This window comes from Pelophylax lessonae (assembly GCF_965119305.1).
Source record: "Pelophylax lessonae genome assembly, chromosome: 3".
NCBI classification, from domain to species: Eukaryota; Metazoa; Chordata; class Amphibia; order Anura; family Ranidae; genus Pelophylax; species Pelophylax lessonae.
The window spans coordinates 294,032,591-294,054,422 of NC_138770.1; the positions used below are offsets into that span (position 1 = coordinate 294,032,591).

The 21,832-nt window shown below is 42.2% G+C and overlaps 1 protein-coding gene across 1 annotated transcript in view; it reads right to left on the reverse strand.

Moving 5' to 3' along the window:
* The window catches only part of LOC309550483 (IgGFc-binding protein-like), a gene marked incomplete at both ends in the record, with an annotated part of 68,806 nt that overhangs the window by 16,013 nt on the left and 30,961 nt on the right, over positions 1 to 21,832 (reverse strand). The window contains 2 exons of the mRNA XM_082250852.1: positions 7,334 to 7,617; positions 7,729 to 7,970. Coding sequence (XP_082106978.1) covers positions 7,334 to 7,617; positions 7,729 to 7,970 — 526 coding nt within the window. The remainder of the gene's footprint in view (positions 1 to 7,333; positions 7,618 to 7,728; positions 7,971 to 21,832) is intronic.

Here is a 21,832-nt window from a genome sequence, read left to right on the forward strand (position 1 = left end):
TCTCCCCCGACAATCACCGAGTGACCGGCGGACATCGGGTCCGCTGGTCACACGTGCGGGGGAGTCCGTGACCGCGCGGGAGCGGGAGCGTGCCTCCGGCGGCGCGCACTCGCTCCCCAGACCCTCCCAGGCTAGTGACGTTAATTAACGTCACTCTGCCTGTGAGGGGCTGACCGCCGCAGTAAATTTACTTGCGGTGGTCGGCAAGCGGTTAAGGATCTTGTGTAATTAACCAGGCAGGTATTTATCTGGATAATGCTTCCGGGCAAGCACCCAATCCCTTAATCATAGTGGGGAGAGGAAAACAGAGGATGTCAAGAAACAAATTTATCTACACACAACAATCCAAAATGTTTTCATTGGGCCTATAACCAAGCCCATTATATATTGTTTTCCTTGAAATGCAGAGGAGTAGCCATCTTCATTCATTATTCTATTTCTTTTGAAATGCAACATGTTTATCAAGACCCTGTGTTGTTTTCTGGCCACAAAGTTACTTTTGCTAATCTGTATGCCCCTCATGATTCCCAAGACTTTTCTTTTACTTCCTATTTAGATCATCATCTTTCTCCTCATATATATCTAGGATGTCATTTTAACTCAATAGCAAATCACTTCTTAGATAGGAGCTCCCACATGACCTTCTCTAAAGTATTCCCCAAGTCACTTTCTAGGTTCCTTCATACTGAGCAACTGGTGGATTCTTGGCGTGCTCAAAAAGTTGGAGCTAGGGAGTAAACATTTTTTTCCCATCCTCAAGAGACATTCGCCAGATTAGATTAGCTTTTTGTACACCGATCATTTTGACAAACTTTACCAAAGCTTATATTTACCTATGTCTGTTGTTCGACCACTAGATAGTTTTTTTTCCCACTAAATTTATTGGATTATCTGACACCATATTTTTTTATAGTTTTAACAACTCCCTTCTTTCTGATCTGTGTACCTGCCAGGAAATTGCTCAAATGATTCAGGATTACTTCCAACTGAACTCTACTTCTGATATTTCTATTTCTCTCTCTGGGCAGCTAACAAGTCAGTGCTATGGGGTCGTTTAGTTAGTCTGGTGGCAACTCGGAACAAACAGAGGTGGCAGATGCTGTATCCACTTTCCAGAGAACTTGAACGTCTTTATAAACTTTAAGCAATGTCTTTATAAACTTTAGGCAATCAACCCTTTAGATTCCTGCCAACAACTGATCTCTCTGAAAAGATTGTAGCTGAACACCCTTCTATCCTCCGAGACCGAAAAGGCTCTTCGTTGGTCAAAAGCTAGATATCAAAAATGCCTATGACAGTGTCCTTTGGCCTTATTTACACTCTTGGTTGCATCATTATGGTTTTAGGGATGAATTTCTTAATGCATTGTATCACTATACCAATTCGTACCCCAATTGTAATTCTGGGTTTTTCGCCAGATTCGCATGTCAAGGCTGTCCACCATTTGGTCTGGGCTCGCCTTTCTGGGTGACCTTTCTTTTACTGCAGCTATTACTGTAGATCAACTGTTTTCCTGGTGGAAAGGCTATAATCTAGTTAAATTATCTGAATTTCAACATGGGTTAGCTTTAATGTCATTTGAAAAGCTCTGCCAATGGATGGACATCTCTCAACAGAAATCTCTACATTACATTCAAATTAAATACTTTTGTGCGTCTTACTCCTACCTCTACTAAATTCTTCTATGAGTGTATTTGTGGTTCTTTGTGGTTCCTCTCTCAGACAAAAGGGTTTAATTTCTGACATTTATAGTTCCTTAGTCAACACTTTTGCTCATGGGCCCCTTTCTTTTAGGTTCAAATAGGAATAGGATTGTAAACTACAATGCACTCCACAGGATTGGGATGGCATGACTGACAACCTCTGACTATGCACTAGATCTCTCAATGTCAGGAAGATTGCAAATAAACTTTAAACTAGATGGTTTTATGACCCTGTCCGCATTAATGTTATCTTACCTAATTCCTCACCTCTATGCTTTCAGGGTTGTCCTACTCAAGGTACACTATATTATATATTCTGGCCATGTGAGGTGTTACAGCCAGTGTGATGTAAGCTTACTGAGATAGCTACTAGAATTTCCGGAAATTCACTTCAATTGACAATTCCTATGTGCTTGTTGTTTAACCCTCCTCTTATGTTAGAATTCTGTTACTACCCATGATGTTAACGGGTCGGTTTTGACCCGTGTTTTAAATCAGCCATAAAATACCCTCTGAATAATTATTTATCATCAAATTTGTTTCTTACCTCTTGGTTACCTTGTTAGGTTTCTTTATCCTTGAAAAGATTGGTTTTAATATTTTTGGTGTGACCCCTTAGACCTTTCTTTTGATAGCATACCTCTCATTTTCAAATTGAAAAAAAATGGTAAAATAAAGTCAGCAACTCTGAAATGTACTTGTCCTATGTTTCTTTACTTTATTTAGAGAAGCAGACAAGCAGGAAAAGAGATAGGCCCCTCCCTAACTACAGCTCACAGGGTTGAGAGGGGATTGGTTGTCAGTGTTACTAAGCAGAGAGAGTGTTTATGATTTCAGTTTTGGCACTTATTAGTGTCCTAAAATCCTATATTATAACTGGGTCAGAATTGACCCTAACACCATAAACGTCTTAATTTTCACCACAGTATATTATAATTTAGTGAAAAGGATTCTTTTTCTATTACATTGTTTAAATAGAGGTTCCTGACAAAGTAAAAAAATCTTGATGCAATAAACAAATTTATGTGATACTAAACCTAAAAACGGGTCGGTTCTGACCCTAACATAAGAGGAGGGTTAAATCTATTTCTGGGGCCACACACCAGGAAGAATGTGTTATACACACTGTGTGCATTGCAACAATTTGGGCGATAGCCCTTCAATGGAAGTCCATTATTTGCATTTTTAAATATTTATTTACTTGGGTGCATCTATTATGGACTTTTTTCATGATTAATTATTAACACAGGTTAACACAGGTTATATGTATTAATTCACCCATGTGCATTTATTTTTATTTTTATCCTTATATATTGATTGATTCATTTATACACTATTTATCAGGCACTAGTGTAGCACTTGATATGGTCATGAGTAGGTTGATTGAAGATGTATTTATTACTGTGCATTTTTGGAATTTATTTCCAACTTATATTAGCACATCATTTTATTCATAAGGTCATATACAGTATGCACTTGCACTTTTTTTATATATCAAATTGTCAGTAGACATTTTTCATTTTTTGCACTTTATATTTAATTGCCAGTAAGCTGGCAATTTTTGCGGATTGCACTATATATTATTTATTTATATTTTGGAATTGTTGGATTCCATAAACTGCTGTTTATTTTTTGTGTGTGCTTACATCCGATTTGGCACTCACATTTTGTCTTTGGAGGACAGATTAGATTAGGTGGGTTGGGGAAGTATAAGAATCTGCGCTGCTCGTTATCTTTGCTATACATATGCTCTCGTAGACTCTATTAGCGCTCCCCCGACTGGTGTTCAAGAGTGTAGGGTGTGTGTTTCCCAGCTGATCACATTTAGTTTGCACCCTATGGCTATTATACAGCCATTAGTTTTTCATTGCCAGTCATAGATTGGAGCAGATGGGGGAGGATTGGGCGATCTCCAATCCCATCTGTTTCCCATGCATCTATTAGCATCATGTCCTTCCTTTGTGAAGACACTCAGACACTCAGGTTGAGCAGTGTTATTTAGTGTTAGGTTCTGCAAGTTACACAGGATGCCTTGTTGTTGGCCTTGCAGCTTCCGCATGCATTTGCAGATGTGTGTTAACTAAACTCCTGTTTTTAACCTACATTGTTAGACAGGTTTATTTGTTTTTTTTTAGGAGACTGGTGGGTAAGTATTTCAAACTAGGGACCGGCTGTTTTCGACACACCTTCATTTATCCCCCTTGCTTTTCAATTAACCAGGGCCTGTTGGGCCAGTATGGAATTATCACTACTATTTCCACCGCTTCTGTCCTGAGCCTCCGTAGGAACTGAAGAATTACCAGAATTGGAGCGAAGGCGTAGGCTTTGCGAAACTTCCATTGGTCCACGAGGGTGTCCACCCCAAAGGCCTGGGAATATCAGAATCTCGAGGAACAACATTTTTTTTGCCCACGAACATTCCCACAGGCCACCAGGAGCTATCCCCTTTTGAAAAACAATGCGCCCGTGATGTCACCACACAGCGCATGCGTGATCACCGCCAAACGGTGGGGAACGCCCATGCACGTCCAAGCCTCGATCTCAGCAATGACCGCTCATGCGCAGATCAGTTGTGAGGCAGTGGCTTGGAATTCAAGGTGAACCAGCCGCCGAGGCCAGAAGACACTGCCACCAGGGAAAGAAAGAGACATCCAGAAATACAAGGTACAATATACTTACCATACTGGGATCTTCAGGGCAAGGCAACAGGGAACACACCGAACTTCAAGCAACACAGGGTCACCCGCACCAGCTGGGCTAATTTGACAAACACCATTCTCCCGCCAATGGCCAGGCATAGGCTCCTCTTCATTTGCCCTCTCCATACCCCACTAATAGCAAGGGCTTAGTGAAGTATAGCGACCCATCATCCCGTGGTCGCCGCATGCCAGACCCAACATTTTGAACTCCAGAGGAGGACAAAAAAAGAACACCGATGCTGAAAGGGAGCAAATATTTATGGGATTGGGGTCCTATAAGGTAGGAGTGAAGGCAGGGCTAAACCCAAACATATTCTGCCATGGAGTCTGTCAGGAAAGGGAACTTTCTGTAGACAATTGCAATGAATTGAAGATAAGCTTTGGATCAGAATCATTTGTTTAGTTTTATGTTTTAGTCTGTTTTATCTGTTATCGGCAACATTTTTATAAACAAGGGGAAGCTATAGTTTTGCCTCAAAAAGAGTGTAAGCACGGCCAGATGTCGGTGATCTGTGACAGGTGCTGAAGTACTTAGAGCAAAGAGTCAAAGAATAGAAAAAGGGAAGGAGCTGGCACAAGTAGAGGGGACAAGGGAAGAGAAAACACAAAGGGGAGATGGAAAAAAACAGACGCCATTAGAAGTGTGGTACTGAGGGTGCCCAAATGAGAGCTTAAACAGAGGTAAACCAGAAAATAGTGATCATTATTATCATGGATTTGGGACTTCCACTGTGTTGCTGACTTGTGGTCACAACTTATGGTTGTGTGACTGGTATTTCGACAGAGATGGACTGAACACCCCCCAGCAGAACTCCTGAACATAGGAAAAGTTCTAACCTGAATGGCATACCCCCATCGAAGTCTATGGGAGCCTAACAGGAAAAATTAAAAGGGCCAATTTTGAAGGCTTATATGTAAGTAATTGGCCATAAAAGGGGCGTGGGGGTCAGAGTACTGTCCTGGGGGACATATATCAATGCAAAAAATGTTTTAAAAAATTATCGTTTTTTTCAGGAGCAGTGATTTTAGGAATGCTTAAAGTGCAACAATAAAAAAAATTCCATTGAATATAGTGCCAGGGGGTCCCCTTAGTCTGCCTGTAAAGTGGCGCATCTGTAGCATGTATAGAACATTCTGTAGCAAAAATGACATTTCGCTCTGAAGAAAAAAAAACAAAAAAAAAACAAGTCAAATCACATATAAATTGACTTGCGATTGCCAGCACCCAGATATTGAAAAAAATAAATAAATAAAATGAAGAAAAAAAAACGTGTGGGGTTCCCCCAGCCCATACCAGTCCCTTCAGGTATAGTGTAGATTTTAAGGGAAACCCCAAGCCAAAATGAAAAAAAAAAAAAAATAAGGCATTGCCCCCTTCTTCAAATCCATCCCAGACCCTTATCTGAGCAAGCAGCCTGGCAGGTCAGGAAAGGGGGGGGGCAAGCGAGTGCCCCCTCTGAACCATACCAGGCTACATGCCCTCAACAGAGCCCCCCCCACCCCAAAGAACCTTGTCCCCATGTTGAGGGTATGCAGTCCGGGGGCTTATCAGGAACTGGAAGCCCCCTTAAACAATGGGCCCCCAAATTCTGACCCCCCTATGTGAATGAGTATGGGGTACACAATACCCCAACCCATTCACCAAAAAAGTGTCTGGTCCTTCATGTAACAAGGGAGGCGGTGCCATCAGGTGATGCCGCCCAAGTGGCCCCGCCCTTACCTATAAAAGAACTGTCAAACAGCGGCGCATGCACTAGGCAGTCAGCCTTCTTTGACGGCGGGCTCATTTTCCTTTTAATTATTTTTTGGGTGCAGCATGCATGATTGATGATAGATTTACATGGATATACACAATTTTTTTTATTTATATTTTTAATAAAGAAATTGTCAAAAACTGCCTCTGTGTTTTGATTACTTTTTAACACTTTTTTGGTGAATGGTTAGGGTTACTATGTACCCCATACTCATTCACATGGAGGGGACAGGATCTGGGGGCCCCCTTATAAAGGGGGCTTCCAGATTCTGATAAGCCCCTTGCCCGCATACCACCAAAACCACCGACCATGGTTGTGGGAAATAGATCCTTGTCCTTCTCAACAAGAGAACAAGGTGCTTTGGGGTGGGGAGCAGAGCCCTTTTCTTCCTTCCCATGTTGAGGGCATGTGGCCTGGTATGATTCAGAAGAGGGGACGCTCGCTCTCCCCCCCTTTCCTGAGCTGCCAGGCTGCATGCTTGGATAAGGGTCTGGTTTTTGGGGAGGACCCCACGCTGTTTTTGTTTTTTTTTTTTGGTGTGGGATTCCCCTTAAAATCCTAATCAGACCTGAAGTTTGGTGGGGACCCCATGGCATTTTTTTTTTACTATTTTTTTACAGGCACTTTTTTTTATTCAGCTGTGAGCGGGGGAGCCGTTTGACAGCTGATGACTCATAGGTTGTAAAGTACGCCACGGCTGGCTTCCCAGCTCTGCTGCTTAACAACAAGCTTTTACTGCACACTCATTGAGCAAAACTTTGCCTAATCAGGGCGCAGAATGTACTGTGCAGTGTGCAATGGATTGCAGGGCGTTCGGCAGGGCGAACACCCACCGAACACCCTGCAAATTCAGGTGTTCGCCCAACTCTAGTGTTCAACAGGTTTTTCCAGGTCTTTCTGTAGTGCTAACACTTACTCCTTAAATCCAACTTTTTTTCTGATTTACACTTCCTCAATTTCCCATCTTCTCACCATTATTGATGGTGTCGGATTCTGAGTCTACCCTTGTGTTTCCTCTTTCTCTGGCATCTCCCATGCTGCCTCATTCTTGTCCTCACTTTTTTCTTTTGTTTTGCTTTTGTATAGTCAGCCTGATATGAACTCCCTGCTTAACATATTTTGGTGAGAACATTTGCAATGGATTAACATGGCATTACTAAATTGATTCTGTGATTACCTTGTGTCAGTGTCCACCTGCCAGCTGTTACCAAGACTGTTAGAGTCTGGCTCTAATTCACCATCTGGGTTTAAGAAGTCATCAGTTGGGTTTCCATTGAAATTTCCACAGATTCCACACACTTTGTTGGCATATTCTCCTGGAATAGTCACCACCACTCTATGGTTTCCATCAAAACTCACACTTACTCCAAATGCTGTTGTCACCAATACATCATGTCCACTAAGGAAGATGTTAATGTTTGGATATAGGGATACTGGTAAGGTTACCAAATTGTTGTCAACCTAGATTTACAATTTCATAAAAAAAAAAAAAAAACACGTTTTTGAAAAAAGAATCAAAGAAAATCAAATATCAGTTACAATTTGATAATTTTTTAAATGTTTTATACTCACCTTGATGTCTCTGTTCCAGTCTAGTGTGATACTGTGTCCATGCACATTAATGTTAACATACTTGACATAAGCCACCTTTTTGTTGCCTCCTCTGCGCTCATTGGCTGCTTTAACATTGAATTCTGTCAGATGTCCCTCAACTTTGCAAAGTTTAGATAATGTATAGGTGCAAGTGCCCATAAAATGGTGAATCTGATTGTCAAATGTGTAGTAATGAGGGTCTCCACTAACCTCACAGTATCCTAAGAAAAGATTAGAAACAACAATAAGATTTTACAAACTTTTATCTGAATCTTAGGGCACACGTTGCCTTAGCATTACCAAATAACATTTTTATTTTGTCAGAAAAAAAAAAACACTTACCGTATGTGTCACGAATAATACACAAATACTGATCTGAGCTCCATCAAATTACTTACAACTTTGTGAACACTATAAAAGGTAAATTTGATTGTTTGACATAATTTAATACTGAAAATAGTCTATTCTTTTCAATCAGACAGACTTTACCAGTGAGGTAAGTTGGTCAGAAGGAGGGGGGGGGGGGTCAGAACCAAGCCATGCTCTGTATCTGAATGGACAATGTCAATTCACAGGAGCGGTTCTGCTCCTGTAGGAAGAGGCTTGCTATTGGGGAACTCAGAAGGGGAGAGGTGCCAAGATTGCCAACAGGAGACCCATAATGAGCAGGATCAAAGCTGCTCTGTGCAAAACCATTGATGATGATGACCCCTTGTTAGAGGTAAGTGGTCAGCCTGCCTTCAATTCCACCAAAACTATCTTAGAGGACTCCATCAGCTCATTTCCTACCCAGGGCATGCCTATATCTGACACTACCCTACATGACATGTTGCTTTCTCTGCGGTCTTCACTCCAGGCAGTTCTTTTCTCCTGTATCTATACAATTAAAGCAGATGTGTGTGACTTGGGGGACAGGCTAACCCATGCAGAGGACAAAATGGGAGAATATGTGACCTCTTTAAAAACTTTAGTGGATGCTCATAAGGCTCAGAAAGATGAATTGACCCGGATCAAGAACAAGCTTGCCGAACTAGAAGGTAGGTCACAGCGTAACAATCTAAAAATTTGTGGGATACCGGAAACTGTTTTCTCCTCCGAGTTACCACATTACGTTCATGACCGGTTTCAAGCAACTGGGTCTTCCCTGAGCTCTGCTGATTTGACCATCGACAGAATCCATAGGGTCCCCAAACCCCCTTTTCTCCCTGCGCACCTAGAGACGTCCTACTGCGTGTCCACTTCTATCAAGCTAAGGAAAAGATTTGAAATGTTTTCACAAAAAAAGAGAGCCTTTCCGTGCAGACAGCAGGCCTCCAGGTTTTCCCGAATCTCTGCACATACTCTGAAAGCCCTGCAAAACCACTCTATTAGCTATCAATGGAAGTATCTGGCCAAGCTTGCCATCACTTGAAATGGCAGTACCTCCACAGCATTGTCCCTAGAGGATGGTATTGCTCTGCTGTGCACATGGGACATTTTTTTGGCCCACTCAGTCTGCAGATGCCCCCCTATTGCCATTAGTGGAAGACTGGCAGGTGGTGACTGGTAGATTTCCCATAAGCACAATCTCAAGGAGGGAGCTAAAGTTTAGCAACTCATTCTAATCATATACTTTGAGATTCCCAGCCTCCAAAGTGCTCTGTTCACTTACTATACCCCCCAATGAGTTGCAGTTTGCCTGCTCATAGTTTAACCCAAACTTTTTTACGCTTTTATTTCCTCAAAATTATAACCTCAAAAATTACCCTTCTTTTTCACAACCCACAGATTCTGAGATTTTAAAGTTTCTATCCACCTTGAAACTGCCCACTTTCTCTAATTCCCACCTTGAACCTCTGAATGCCCTTTTCTCCTTGTCTGAAACTCCTTGAGTTCATAGAACCCTTCCATCAGGGAAATGGTCTGGCCCAGATGGATTTAAAAATGAGTACTACAAAGCATTCAGCCAACATCTATCCCCATACATTCTCAGGCTTCATTTACACAGGAGATGTTAAAAGCTAATATCGTAACTCTCCCTAAACCTGGGAAAGATCCCACCACCCCCTCTGACTTTAGGCTGATTTCTCTCTTGAACTCGGACATCAAGCTTTACGCCAAATTACTGGCATACTACCTGATATCTATTATGTCTTTTCTTGTCAAATCAGAGCAGATGGGATTTATTAAAAGCCATCAGCCCTCTGACGCTATGAGACACATTATCAACCTTATAGACTTTTTCAGGATGCACCCGAACGCCTTGTCTGTTACTTTTCTATAGATGCATAGAAGGCATTCGATAGAGTGCATTAGGGCTCTATGTCTCATGTACTAGAGAAGTTTGGCTTTGGGGGACAGGTGTTTTCTGCCATAATGGCTTTGTACTCTTCCCCCCACTGCATAGGTATATACTTCTAGCCTTCTTTCCAAGACCTTTCACAATACTAACGGAACAAGGTAGAGATGCCCCCTTTCCCCACTCATCTTTAACCTGATGATAGAACCTTTGGCTGAGACTATGCGTACTAACCCCTGTATCTCTGGTTTAACAGTCAATAGCAAAACGCACATCATCAACTTATTTGCTGAAAAGACGTGATTCTTCTTCTTACAAACCCAAAATAATCACTCCCTCAGGCACATCAGGTCGTCGCCTACTTTAGCTCCATCTCCAACTACAAGGTGAATTTCTCCAACTCTCTCATTCAAAACCTGGGTATGCCTAAAAATATCAAGCTTTCTTAAAGCACTCCTTCCTGTACACCTTGGCAACTTCTGACATACCCTACCTAGGCATTACCCAAACTCCATCTACTACAGATTTAGGAGATGGCAATTTAAAATTCCCTTATGGCCAAACTGTCCGCAGACCTGCAGCACATTTCTAGCTTTGATCAAAATGCTTTCACTGCCCCAAATTTTCTACCTTTTTGAAACCCTTATTTTTCCTTTCAAACCCTCCCTCCTAGCACCTCTATCTATAGTTTTCAAACGTTACCTCTGGAAACAGAAAAAAGCAACATTTTCGTACTCCCAATTAGCGAAGAACAAGACAGTGGGAGGCCTTAGTTTAGTTGACATTACTAATTATTAATTAACGGTTCTGCTTGATCAGTTGAAACATTAGATTACTCCCTCAAGGGACAATCTATGCACCAGTCTCAAAACTTCTTTCGGCTGATGCCTGGTCACATGTACCCCTAGATTCTTTACCTGCCTTTATTGTGGCATCATTAAAAGCTTGAAGAAGCCTCATCAATGGTACCATTGTGTTTATTTCAGTTCTCACTACAGTAGCATTACCCTTGAATGCCCTCAAGGCATTCCTTCCACATTAAACCTTGTCTGTGTGGTCCCAAAATGGTCCACAGTTAGTCAATGACATATTACTGACGTTAAGCCCAAAGCATAGAGGACCTGTGATCGACATATAAACTGCCCACTAATGACTTTTTCCAGCTATATGGAGTACAGCATTTCCTTCTGAAACCGCCCCCTCCTGATGTAAAAATCTGTTCCAAAATTTGGTTATTCTACCAGCACACTCCCCATCTCTCTAAAGGTAATTCCTTCTTTTACGATTTGATGCAAAAAGCTGTCATTCGCCAAAACTATCTCCAAACCACGTTCACGGATCGCCAATGGCTTACAGCCATTCCTTAAATATGGCTGTATTTGTGTCAACCATTGGGATTTCACCCAGAAGATACTAAAAAGATGATATCTCACACCATTTCGCATATCAGATTTCACTTAAAACGGGTCTCCTCTATGCTGGCTAGGTTGTTGTCATACTAGCAACCTCTTGCATATTTCATGGTCTTGTAACAACTTGTGAAGCTTCTGGCGGTGTGTGTTCCGGCTCCTTTCACAGGTTACAGGAGTCCTCACTAGCCCCAAACCCGAACTCACAATACTAAATCTAGGGATTGAGGACTTTCCTAATACTCACCGAATAACAGTTACAAGTATTTTAGTAGCTGCTTGCCTCATGATCACTAGGTACTGGAAAAATGCATTCATTTGAGAAACTGATAGCCCTCTGTTCATCTGCCCCGAAGGCCTTTAAGGTAAAATGGAAACACTGGGTTCTATTATATGCTTCTAGAGACTGCGATGTGAACTTATATCGTTTTTTTTTTTTTCTTTTTCTTTTTTCGCTCTCTCTTATATTTTTTAATCTATACCTGTGGATGCATCTTGATGTACACCCTTTACATGTGTATTTTTGTTTCTTCCTTTCTGACTTGTTGATCTTTTGTACCTGTTTCGCCTGCAGTTGCAGGTTGTTTTGTTCTAAAACCGTTAATAAAAAGATATTGAAAAAAAAATGTTCTTCATAAATTTAGGTCAAACTATATTCTGCATCATGTCTTTGTTAAAAATACAAATCCCAATAAGCGAATAATATTTGGTTTGCATAAGGGTTCTTTCACACGGTCCGCCTCCTTTGGCAGACTCCGTGCTGCTCAGCGGGGGATCAATCCGCCGATCCCCACTGAGCAGGCAGGTGACACCTCCCTCTCAGCTCTGTGTGCGGAGAGGGAGGTGTCAGAGCCCCGCTGCTCTCTATGGGGGAATCGGATGAGAATGGACCGCCTGTCCGCTCTCATCCGATCCCATCCGATCCAATCACCCGGACGGATGGAAAATAGGGTTTCCATCCGTCCGGATTTCACGGACAGGATCGGAATCGGATAGCAGCAGGTGTCAGCGAACATTTCTCCACTGACATCCGCTGCCCCATAGGGATGCATGGAGGATCCGATCAGATCTGCCTAAAAAAATGACAGGCGGATCTGATCGGATCGTTCGTGTGAAAGGGGCCTTAAAGTTATAGCATCTACAAACTATGTTACAGTATATTTCCTGGAATTTATGCAGCTAATACTTTCTGACTGCCTATCACATTTCTTGAGGTGCTAAAATGCCAGGGCAGTACAAACACCCCCAAATGACCCAATTTTGGAAAGTAGACACCCCAAGGTATTTACTGAGAGGCATGTTGAGTCCATGAAATATTTTATTTTTTGCCGCAAGTTTTTGGAAAATGTTAACACAAAATTGTCACTTTAACCACTTTAGGACTGCTCACGTTGCTGCTACTGCAGCAAGGTGGCAGCCCTGGGTCTAGCGACGTAGACCTATGTCGCTGGATTCCCTGATTTCTCGGCGGCGCGCGCCGCCGGAGGATCGCTCCCACTGTGAGAGGCGATCACCATCTCTCTTCCCCGATCATCGGGGAAAGACTGAGAAAATCCGCCCGCTTGTGTAAACAAAGCGGGTGGATCTTCTCTGTAACAGACAGGGACAGATCACAGGATTCAGCATAGCTGTCTGTGTCACAGAACCCCTCCCCCCCCTCACATGTCAGTAAGTATGAGGCACACTTTAACCCCTTGATCACCAACAGCGTTAACCCCTTCCCTGCCAGTGTCATTATTACAGTAACAGTGCATATTTTTTGCACTGATTACTGTAGTAATGTCACTGGTCCCCCTAAAAGTGTCAAAAATGTCAGTTAGGGGTCCGATCTGTGCGCCGCAATGTCGCAGTCCCGCAAAAAAACGCAGATCGCCGCCATTACTAGTAAAAGAAAAAACAATAAAGATGACAAATCTTTCCCGTGGTTACTAACTTTTGCGGAAACCAATCAAAATAAGTTTATTGCGATTTTTTTTACCAAAAATATGTAGCAGAAAATAAATTAGCCTAAAATGTTAAAAAAAATTTGATTTGAATTTTTTGGGGGGGAATGTTATATATCAGAATGTGAATTTTTTTTTTTTTCAAAATTGTCGCTCTTTTTTTCAAAAATTAAAAATCGCACAGGTGATCAAAATAAAGCTCTCTTTGTGGGGGAAAAAAAGGATGTACATTTCATTTGGGCACAGCAGAGGTGTCCAAACTTTTTTCAAAGAGGGCCAGATTTGATGAAGCGAATATGTGTGAGGGCCGACCATTTTGTCTGCCATTCTTTGGACCATTAAAATTAAATGCAAATTAACTATTTTATGCAAAGTTTATTGCAAACGGCATACTTTTCATTTCGTCATATGGATGACAAATGTAAACAGGTGTTAAATCACTCTGCCTTTCATATCTGAAGGCCAGATGGAAAAAAAAATCCAGGAAGCTGAAATATATGTCAGGAACATTGTAAAGTACATTACATATTATTGGTAATAAAGGTTGCCTATTAACTTTTAAGTTAAAAAAATATGAACAGAAACAGAACATCAAGTATACAGTACATGTTGTGTGCAAATATATTTATAACTGATTTAGACCAACTGACAGTAACTGAGATTTTATAATGTATTCATCCAGTGGCGTCACTAGGGTTGGTGTCACCTGGTGCGGTAAAACATGGTGTCACCCCCCCCCCCCCCTATATTTGGGCCGGGCAGCAGCTCAGCGTTGGAGTTTTTTGAAGCAGGTTGCGACGGTCAATAAGGCCTACAGGATAGCAGGTTAGGCACTTCCTAATGGCTCAGTCCCTAGGAGCAGTAACGGATAATGGCTGAAAGGCCATCCTGCCAGACCCAGCAAAATTGCAGCAGTGATCCCTCCGGTTATACGTTCGCTCCCTCTGGGTTAACCAGGCTGACTTTGGTCAGTAGTGTAGCCCGTCTGTACCCTGGCAGTGACACAGTCTCTCTCTCTCTGGTGGTGCTGGGAAGTGTGGCCCTCTCTCTGGTGGTGCTGGGCAGTGTGGCTCTCTCTATGGTGTAGCACTCACCCCCTCAGCTTTTTCCCAGGTTCCCAGTCCTCAATCTCTCCCCCTAGCAGAGTGCATTCTGGGGGCTGTGGTTTGCTCCCTGTGGACAACAAATGGGGCCACCAATCTTCCGGGACTACATGTCCCATGATGCCCCCTAGTCTCTTCTGATTGGCCCTCCGTGGTGGCCAGCGGGAAGGGAAACAGACCGGGCAGTAAGCTGGGCGGCAATCAGATGAGAGCAAGTGTCATCCGTGTCCGTAAAAAAAAAAAAAAAAAGCTGAAGCGGATCAAAATACGGTCCACCCCGTGTGAAAGGACCCTTATGCACAAGGTGCAGGGTTCAAGAGAGCGGTAGGTACAAAGTCTATTCATATCTCACTATTGCACCTCTTGTTAGCTATAACCTCTACACACACACACCACATGTACAAAACACACACACGTACAAACACACACAAACCACATGAACAGACACACACATGTACAAACACACACACAGCAATACATACACACACACACACACATATACGTACAGCACACATGTACAAACACACATGTACAAACACACACACACATACGTACAAACACACACCACATGTACAAAACACACACACACACAAACCACATGCACAGACACACACATGTACAAACACACACACACACACACACACACAGCAATACATACACACACATACATGCAAACACACACACACACGTACAAACACACATGCACAACACACATGTACAAACACACACACACACACACCACGTGCACAAACCACATGCACAGACACACACACACACGTACAAACACACACAAACCACATGCACAGACACACACATGTACAAACACACACACACACACAGCAATACATACACACACATACATGCAAACACACATGCACAACACACATGTACAAACACACACACATGTACAAACACACTCCTCTGCTCCCCCACCCCCCCCCCCCCCAAAACTCTATCATCTTCCACATTGTTACCTTTGTAAATGCACATTTCTGTAGCTGGCTGTCACAGCTTCGTTTTCCTTCTCAATGCACTCTCACCTCATTTTCAGTTCCCAAACTCCCGGAGCAGGAAGGAGATAAGGATTGCAGTGCAGCTCACCCCTCTCTTGCTCTTGGACAGGCTTCACTCGGTCAGACCAGCAGCACTTATCCTGGTTCTAAGTGCAGAGCAGAACGTGGCAGAAATCTTACTTTCACTTTTAACTGCCGAAGCCAGGCTGTGAGTGCAGGGCTAGTACTACAAGGCTGGGAAACCTCTGGGTACAGTATTTGAGTGAATGGATTCTGAACCTTGGCATCTTTTCCCGCCAGCAATGTTTAATTGCCGGCTGTTTCCCCATACGCTGGTTGCCTCACAAAGGGGCGGGCCTGGGTAGAAGTCCCGCCCATTCCCGACATCACAGCTTGAATTTGACAGCTGTACGCTCTGCAGCCTCACAGAGCACACCCAGGGGGTTTATCTGCCAGTCTCTGGTTCTGCTCCATTTTCACACTTGCACTGGAAGTTACTATTTAAATGAACAAATGTAGTGATGCGGGACAATGCCCTTGTACAGCGGGACAGACGCTGCGGGCATTTCAGGAAGGTTGGGAGGAGGTTTAGGCTTAGGTGGTGTCACCCCTCTGGCGGGTGTCACCCGGTGCGGACCGCACTCACCGCACCTGCCTAGTGACGCTACTGTATTCATCTCAATTGGGAGCATGCGTGATCCCTAATCAGTCACACAAGGGCTACCCACATATAAGCGCTATATGAACCCACAGATGATTAATGATGGCAGCAATATTAGTCATGAATGATGCATTTTTCCAAATGACCTGTGGGGCCATAATAAAGGGGCCCGGGGGCCGGACTTTGGACATGCCTGGGGTACAGCGTCGCACAACCGCGCAATTGTTCGTTAAAGTAACGCAGTGCGGAATCGCAAAATATGGCCTGGTCAGGAAGGGGGTAAAATCTTCCGGTCTTAAAGTGGTTAAAAATACGCTCATTGAGAATTTTTTTTGTCAAAGACATGTAGCTAAATAAATTTTGGCCTAAATATATGACAAAAATTGAATTTATTGGATATTTTTTAACTGTCAAAGTAGAAAATGTCAATTTTTTTCGCAAAATTTTTGCTCTTTTTTTATTAACATCGCAAAAAATAAAAAGCGCAGAGGTGATCAAATACCACAAAAAAAGCGCTCTGTTTGTGGGAAAAAAAGGACGTAAATTTTGTTTGGGTACAGCATTGCATGACCTTGCAATTGTCAGTTAAAGTCGCACAGTGCCTGGTCATTAAGCAGTAAAATCCTCCGGTCTTAAAGTGGTTAATGAGATATGTCTCTCACATGCCACGGGTATATGTGGAATTCCACTCCAAGATAAATTCTGCTATTTTTACAGAGTAGGGGGATACCATGGGGTATGGAAATATGAGACCCCCCCCCCCATCTAATTTTTTTGTCAGAAGCTTTTCCCACATATGTGATATTCCCATACTCTGTAGAAGTAGCAGAATGTGTTTTGGGGTGGAATTCCACATATGCACGTAGCATGTGTAAGAAATATCTCATTAAATGAACAACTTGAAAAAATGATGCAATTCTGCCATCTACTTTTTAATTGTAGATACATTGGACTTGCACCATCCTTAACATTTCCTGTTATGAGGCTGTTGAAAGGAGAAGGAATATAACAAGTGTTCTTTGCTTATATATCTATACACAGAGACAATCCCTGTCTACCCCCCCCCCCCCAATCCTTATCATTGAGGGACTACATCTACCCTGGAGTATGTCTGTCTGTGTGAATGCGTAGTGTGAGCAGCTGCTAGGCTTGTCCAAGACAACGTTGTCAACATTTATTTTTTGACTGGTGGAGGTGTTTTGTTGTAATTGTTAATTTATAATACAAGCTGTGATTTTATATTTTCAACCGGCTGATCCTTCATGTGACTTTCTTGTAGACCTTATAGCAGGAATACATGGTTCGAATATCGACCGATCGTTCGATCGCTGACCAACGAAACAGCATTTGTTGGTCAAAATCGTCGCCAACATGAACAATCAAAAAAGATCTTTCAAAGAGCAATCGATTTCATACGTAGTGTTGACTTTTCACACACAAGTGGAAGTGATGTAGTGTGAATGGACCGGCATTGAAACCGTTTATATATTTTTGCTGACATTTCTTTTTGCCTTGTTTATTTGGAATTTTTCATTAGTATTTACGAAACTTCGTTCTTTAACACTGCTTTCTGGTCGCCAACTATTTCCGCTCATGCGTGATAATGATGTATAGATTTTCCACTGATGTCCTTCACACCAACGAATAGAAAATCATTCGCTCACAAACAATACGACAGAAGTTTTCAATTTTTTCAATCAGTCTTTTTCGTTCATAATATCGATATCGGGTATTGATTGCTGGGCATCAACGAGTAGAAAATCGGCCGATCGTTCGCTGAACGAAAATTTTCGTATGATTTTCTTATCGTGTCTTCCTGCCATAATAGTCTTCATTTTTAGAATCAAATTGACCCTTGCTGGGAGGGATGCTAACTGGCACTGGCTAAATGGCACTGGCTGGGTGTCAAGGGTCATCATGGGGTTAATGGAGGGCAAGTAAAAGGGTTAAATGTGCCTAACAAATGAGTGTTGGTGTAGATAGGGGCTTCACGGTATTTTATAGCTACTAATATTGTAAAGCACAATGAAAATATGTTTTATGACAGTGCAAAAGGTACCCAAAGAGAAAAGACATTTACTTGTTGAAGGTGTATGAGGACTCAATACTGTGGAAAATGTTGTTGGGTTTGTAATAGAGAGGGATGATTTTATTGTGGATGCAGTGGTGCAGTGGTGCATTTTGGAAAAGGTTCCTGTATTACTTTGGTTCAATCCAGTTGTCTGTTGAGTTGGTTATAATACGTCTAAGTCAAAGACCCAGAATATGCATGCTATAAATCAATGTGTCAGAATTCCTTATTTCTATTTGTTATCTTGATCAGACCCTTAGAAAGTATTAAAGTCAGTTTGCGTAGATATGGGTGCCCTGCACTCATAGGATGCCCTTAGTCTTCTGACTTCAATGAGAACATATAGGGATTGATTTACTAAAGACAAATAGAGTATGAACTTTGGAAAGTGCAGTTGCACCTGCAAGAGCAGTTACTCCAGATCTTAATAAATTAGCAGAAGCTCCTCTGACTTCCATCATCCAATCATGTGCAAGGAAAAGTGCTGTTTTTTTTTACTTGCATGTGATTAAGTATTGTTTGCAAAGTGAAGCTTTACCTCATTTACTAAGCTCTGGACCAAGTGCACTTGCAGAGTGCAACAGCACTTTTCAAAGTTTTCCGTCTATTTGCACTTATTAAATCAACACCTTAGTGTCCGAAAGGATTGTGAGAATATGTCCATATTGACAAAATATATGTGCTTTGATTAAGGACATCACTGGTCTTTTCTTAGATCAGAATCCATCAGTTTGTCTACTGCGCCTTAGCTCTCTGCAAATATCAAAAATCCGTAGTGAGTCATCTTTTAAATGTGTGACAAGAGCATGTGTGTCAACACATTGAAAATCTCCATCTCCCCCTATTGTAGACTAATGGATTAGAGCAGTAAAGGAAATTATGAAAATAGAGGAACTTACGGCGTCATTAAATAGGCCTGAAGCCTAATTCCGCAAAACATGGTCACAATGGATCAATTTTACATTATCAACAAAATACCAGACACTCTCTGTCAGTTGACATATGTATGAGTAGACAACGATGGAGGAGGGAAGGGGAGGGGAAGAGAGGAGAGGAAAGTTGGTATACTATTTTTTTTTTAAATTGAGGAGCTGGGAGGTTCTAGTTGGGAGGGGGGAGGAGGGAAGGGTGAGGTAAAAGAAAAATGGGGCTCTGCAGAGCATCCCCATATGTGATATAAATCGAATGAGGTTCTAATTTTTTTTGTAGTGTTTAGCCAAGCAGACACACAAATTAAATACATTGTCCATGTTTTACATCTTCTCTTTCCCCTTTAGGTATGGAACGACTGTAATGTAATACATCTTATAATACTTACAATAAAGAAAGCTGTGTCACATTTGGTCCCGAGGGGTCAGTATGTGCGTGGACATGCTGCAAGGCCCAGCGTGGCTTTATAGACCAGGAGATTGTTCCCATGGCGGGCCCATGCATATATTCAATTAACTATTAAAATTGGTTGACCAGGTAGAGAAGTACACTGATGTAATGTTACTAGAGAAAGTGCCTAGGTTGTTTCTATAACTATGTATGTTAGTGAGCCTAGGTATGCCAAGTAGGCTCTGTTTTGTACTCTTAACTTTTGAAAACGATGAAAGAATACATAATAAAAAGAAATTATTATGGGTGACAGCTTTGGAGATAAGGTGTGTATTGCAGCCAGAGCCTTTTTTTTTTAATGTAAAGTATATATGTATACAGTATATATTTTTTGTAACACCAGACCACTCTTATGTATCATGCATATAGTTGACATTCATTATAAATAAGCTACTGCTATTAAACCATTCCTTTTTAATCACTCCCACACCCATTGTTGATTGAAGCAAGATCTGCAAGTTGCATACAAGTATTTTTTATTTATTTTTTTTTGACAAACTGACTACACACTAATAAAACTGACTTCTTTTAAGAAAACTAAGGTGTGCTGATGAGATATTTCTCCTGTTTTGCCATGGTGCTATCCGCTGGTTGCTTTAGCACATAAACAAAGTGTTCTGTATAGGTCACAGAAAAAAGGAAGGTTATTTGTCAGCAATAACATGGCGGGCTCTTAGTTAGGTGAACATAGACATTTATTTTGTAAAAATAGGGGGTGTAACAATAACACCCGTGCAAAGTAAGATGTCAGTGGGTACAATCAGTGTAGAGACAAGAAACAAGACATGCATAACATTAAACATACAGTGAAAAAAAACGGCCGGCATGTAAGTAAAACCTCAAGAATCTATATAAACATATATTCAATCAATTGCAAATTGCAGTAATAATGTTCTTGAAGGGGCTCCTTGGGGGGCAGTGGGTCGCCAATGGAGTTAATGGCTGTATTGCACAGTTAATGTTGAGTGTTGGCTCCAGTGAGGTCACTCAAATTGGTGCTGTTGGTTTTGCTATAGTTTTTGTGGGGAGAGGGCTGGGGGTGCCTCAATCCGAGAGGAAGTTTTGGGGGAGACGGTTATCTGTTTAAAGTTGCTGCCGTATGATAATGCATCAATCGTGGGCAGATGTGGCTTTGGGGGAGATAGTGTCTATTTGAAGTTACTGCCGTGTGGTAATACAACAATTGTTGGCAGATATGGTTCTTTGACGGGGACTAGGCAGAGATCTGACAGTAATTGTCTTGATCACTGACGGTGGGTTACCGTTTCTTCACCCCTATTAGTGGCAAAGTGTTGCTCTTGGTTATAGCTTATTAGCTTATTAGTCCAGACGAAGCTACGCAACAGGAAGCGAAACACGTCAACGTCACAGCCCAGCGGCACATCCCCTCATCACTCCTAACAGGCAACGGACCGCCAGGGAGAGCGGAAGCCGAAGGCAGCACACACGGAGACCGGCAGCGGAAGGACACGAGCAGTCGCTCCACTGATCATCTACGAGGTACAGGGTATTTCTTAAGCAGGGGTGAAGAAACGGCCGAAAAGCCGTCAGAGAAAGCGAGACATTTTTTTACCGCACTGAACCGCTAGATTTTACATGCGGCCAGCGGGAATCGGAGGCATATACCCGATCGTTTCTGGCTCTGCACAAGTCCCCTGCATTACCCCATACCCCCACAAAACAACACTAGCTAATAAGCTATAACCAATAGCGACACTTTGCCACTAATAGGGGTGAAGAAACGGTAACCCACCGTCAGTGATCAAGACAATTACTGTCAGATCTCTGCCTAGTCCCCGTCAAAGAACCATATCTGCCAACAATTGTTGTATTACCACACGGCAGTAACTTCAAATAGACACTATCTCCCCCAAAGCCACATCTGCCCACGATTGATGCATTATCATACGGCAGCAACTTTAAACAGATAACCGTCTCCCCCAAAACTGCCTCTCGGATTGAGGCACCCCCAGCCCTCTCCCCACAAAAAACTATAGCAAAACCAACAGCACCAATTTGAGTGACCTCACTGGAGCCAACACTCAACATTAACTGTGCAATACAGCCATTAACTCCATTGGCGACCCACTGCCCCCCAAGGAGCCCCTTCAAGAACATTATTACTGCAATTTGCAATTGATTGAATATATGTTTATATCGATTCTTGAGGTTTTACTTACATGCCGGCCGGTTTTTTGTCACTGTATGTTTAATGTTATGTATGT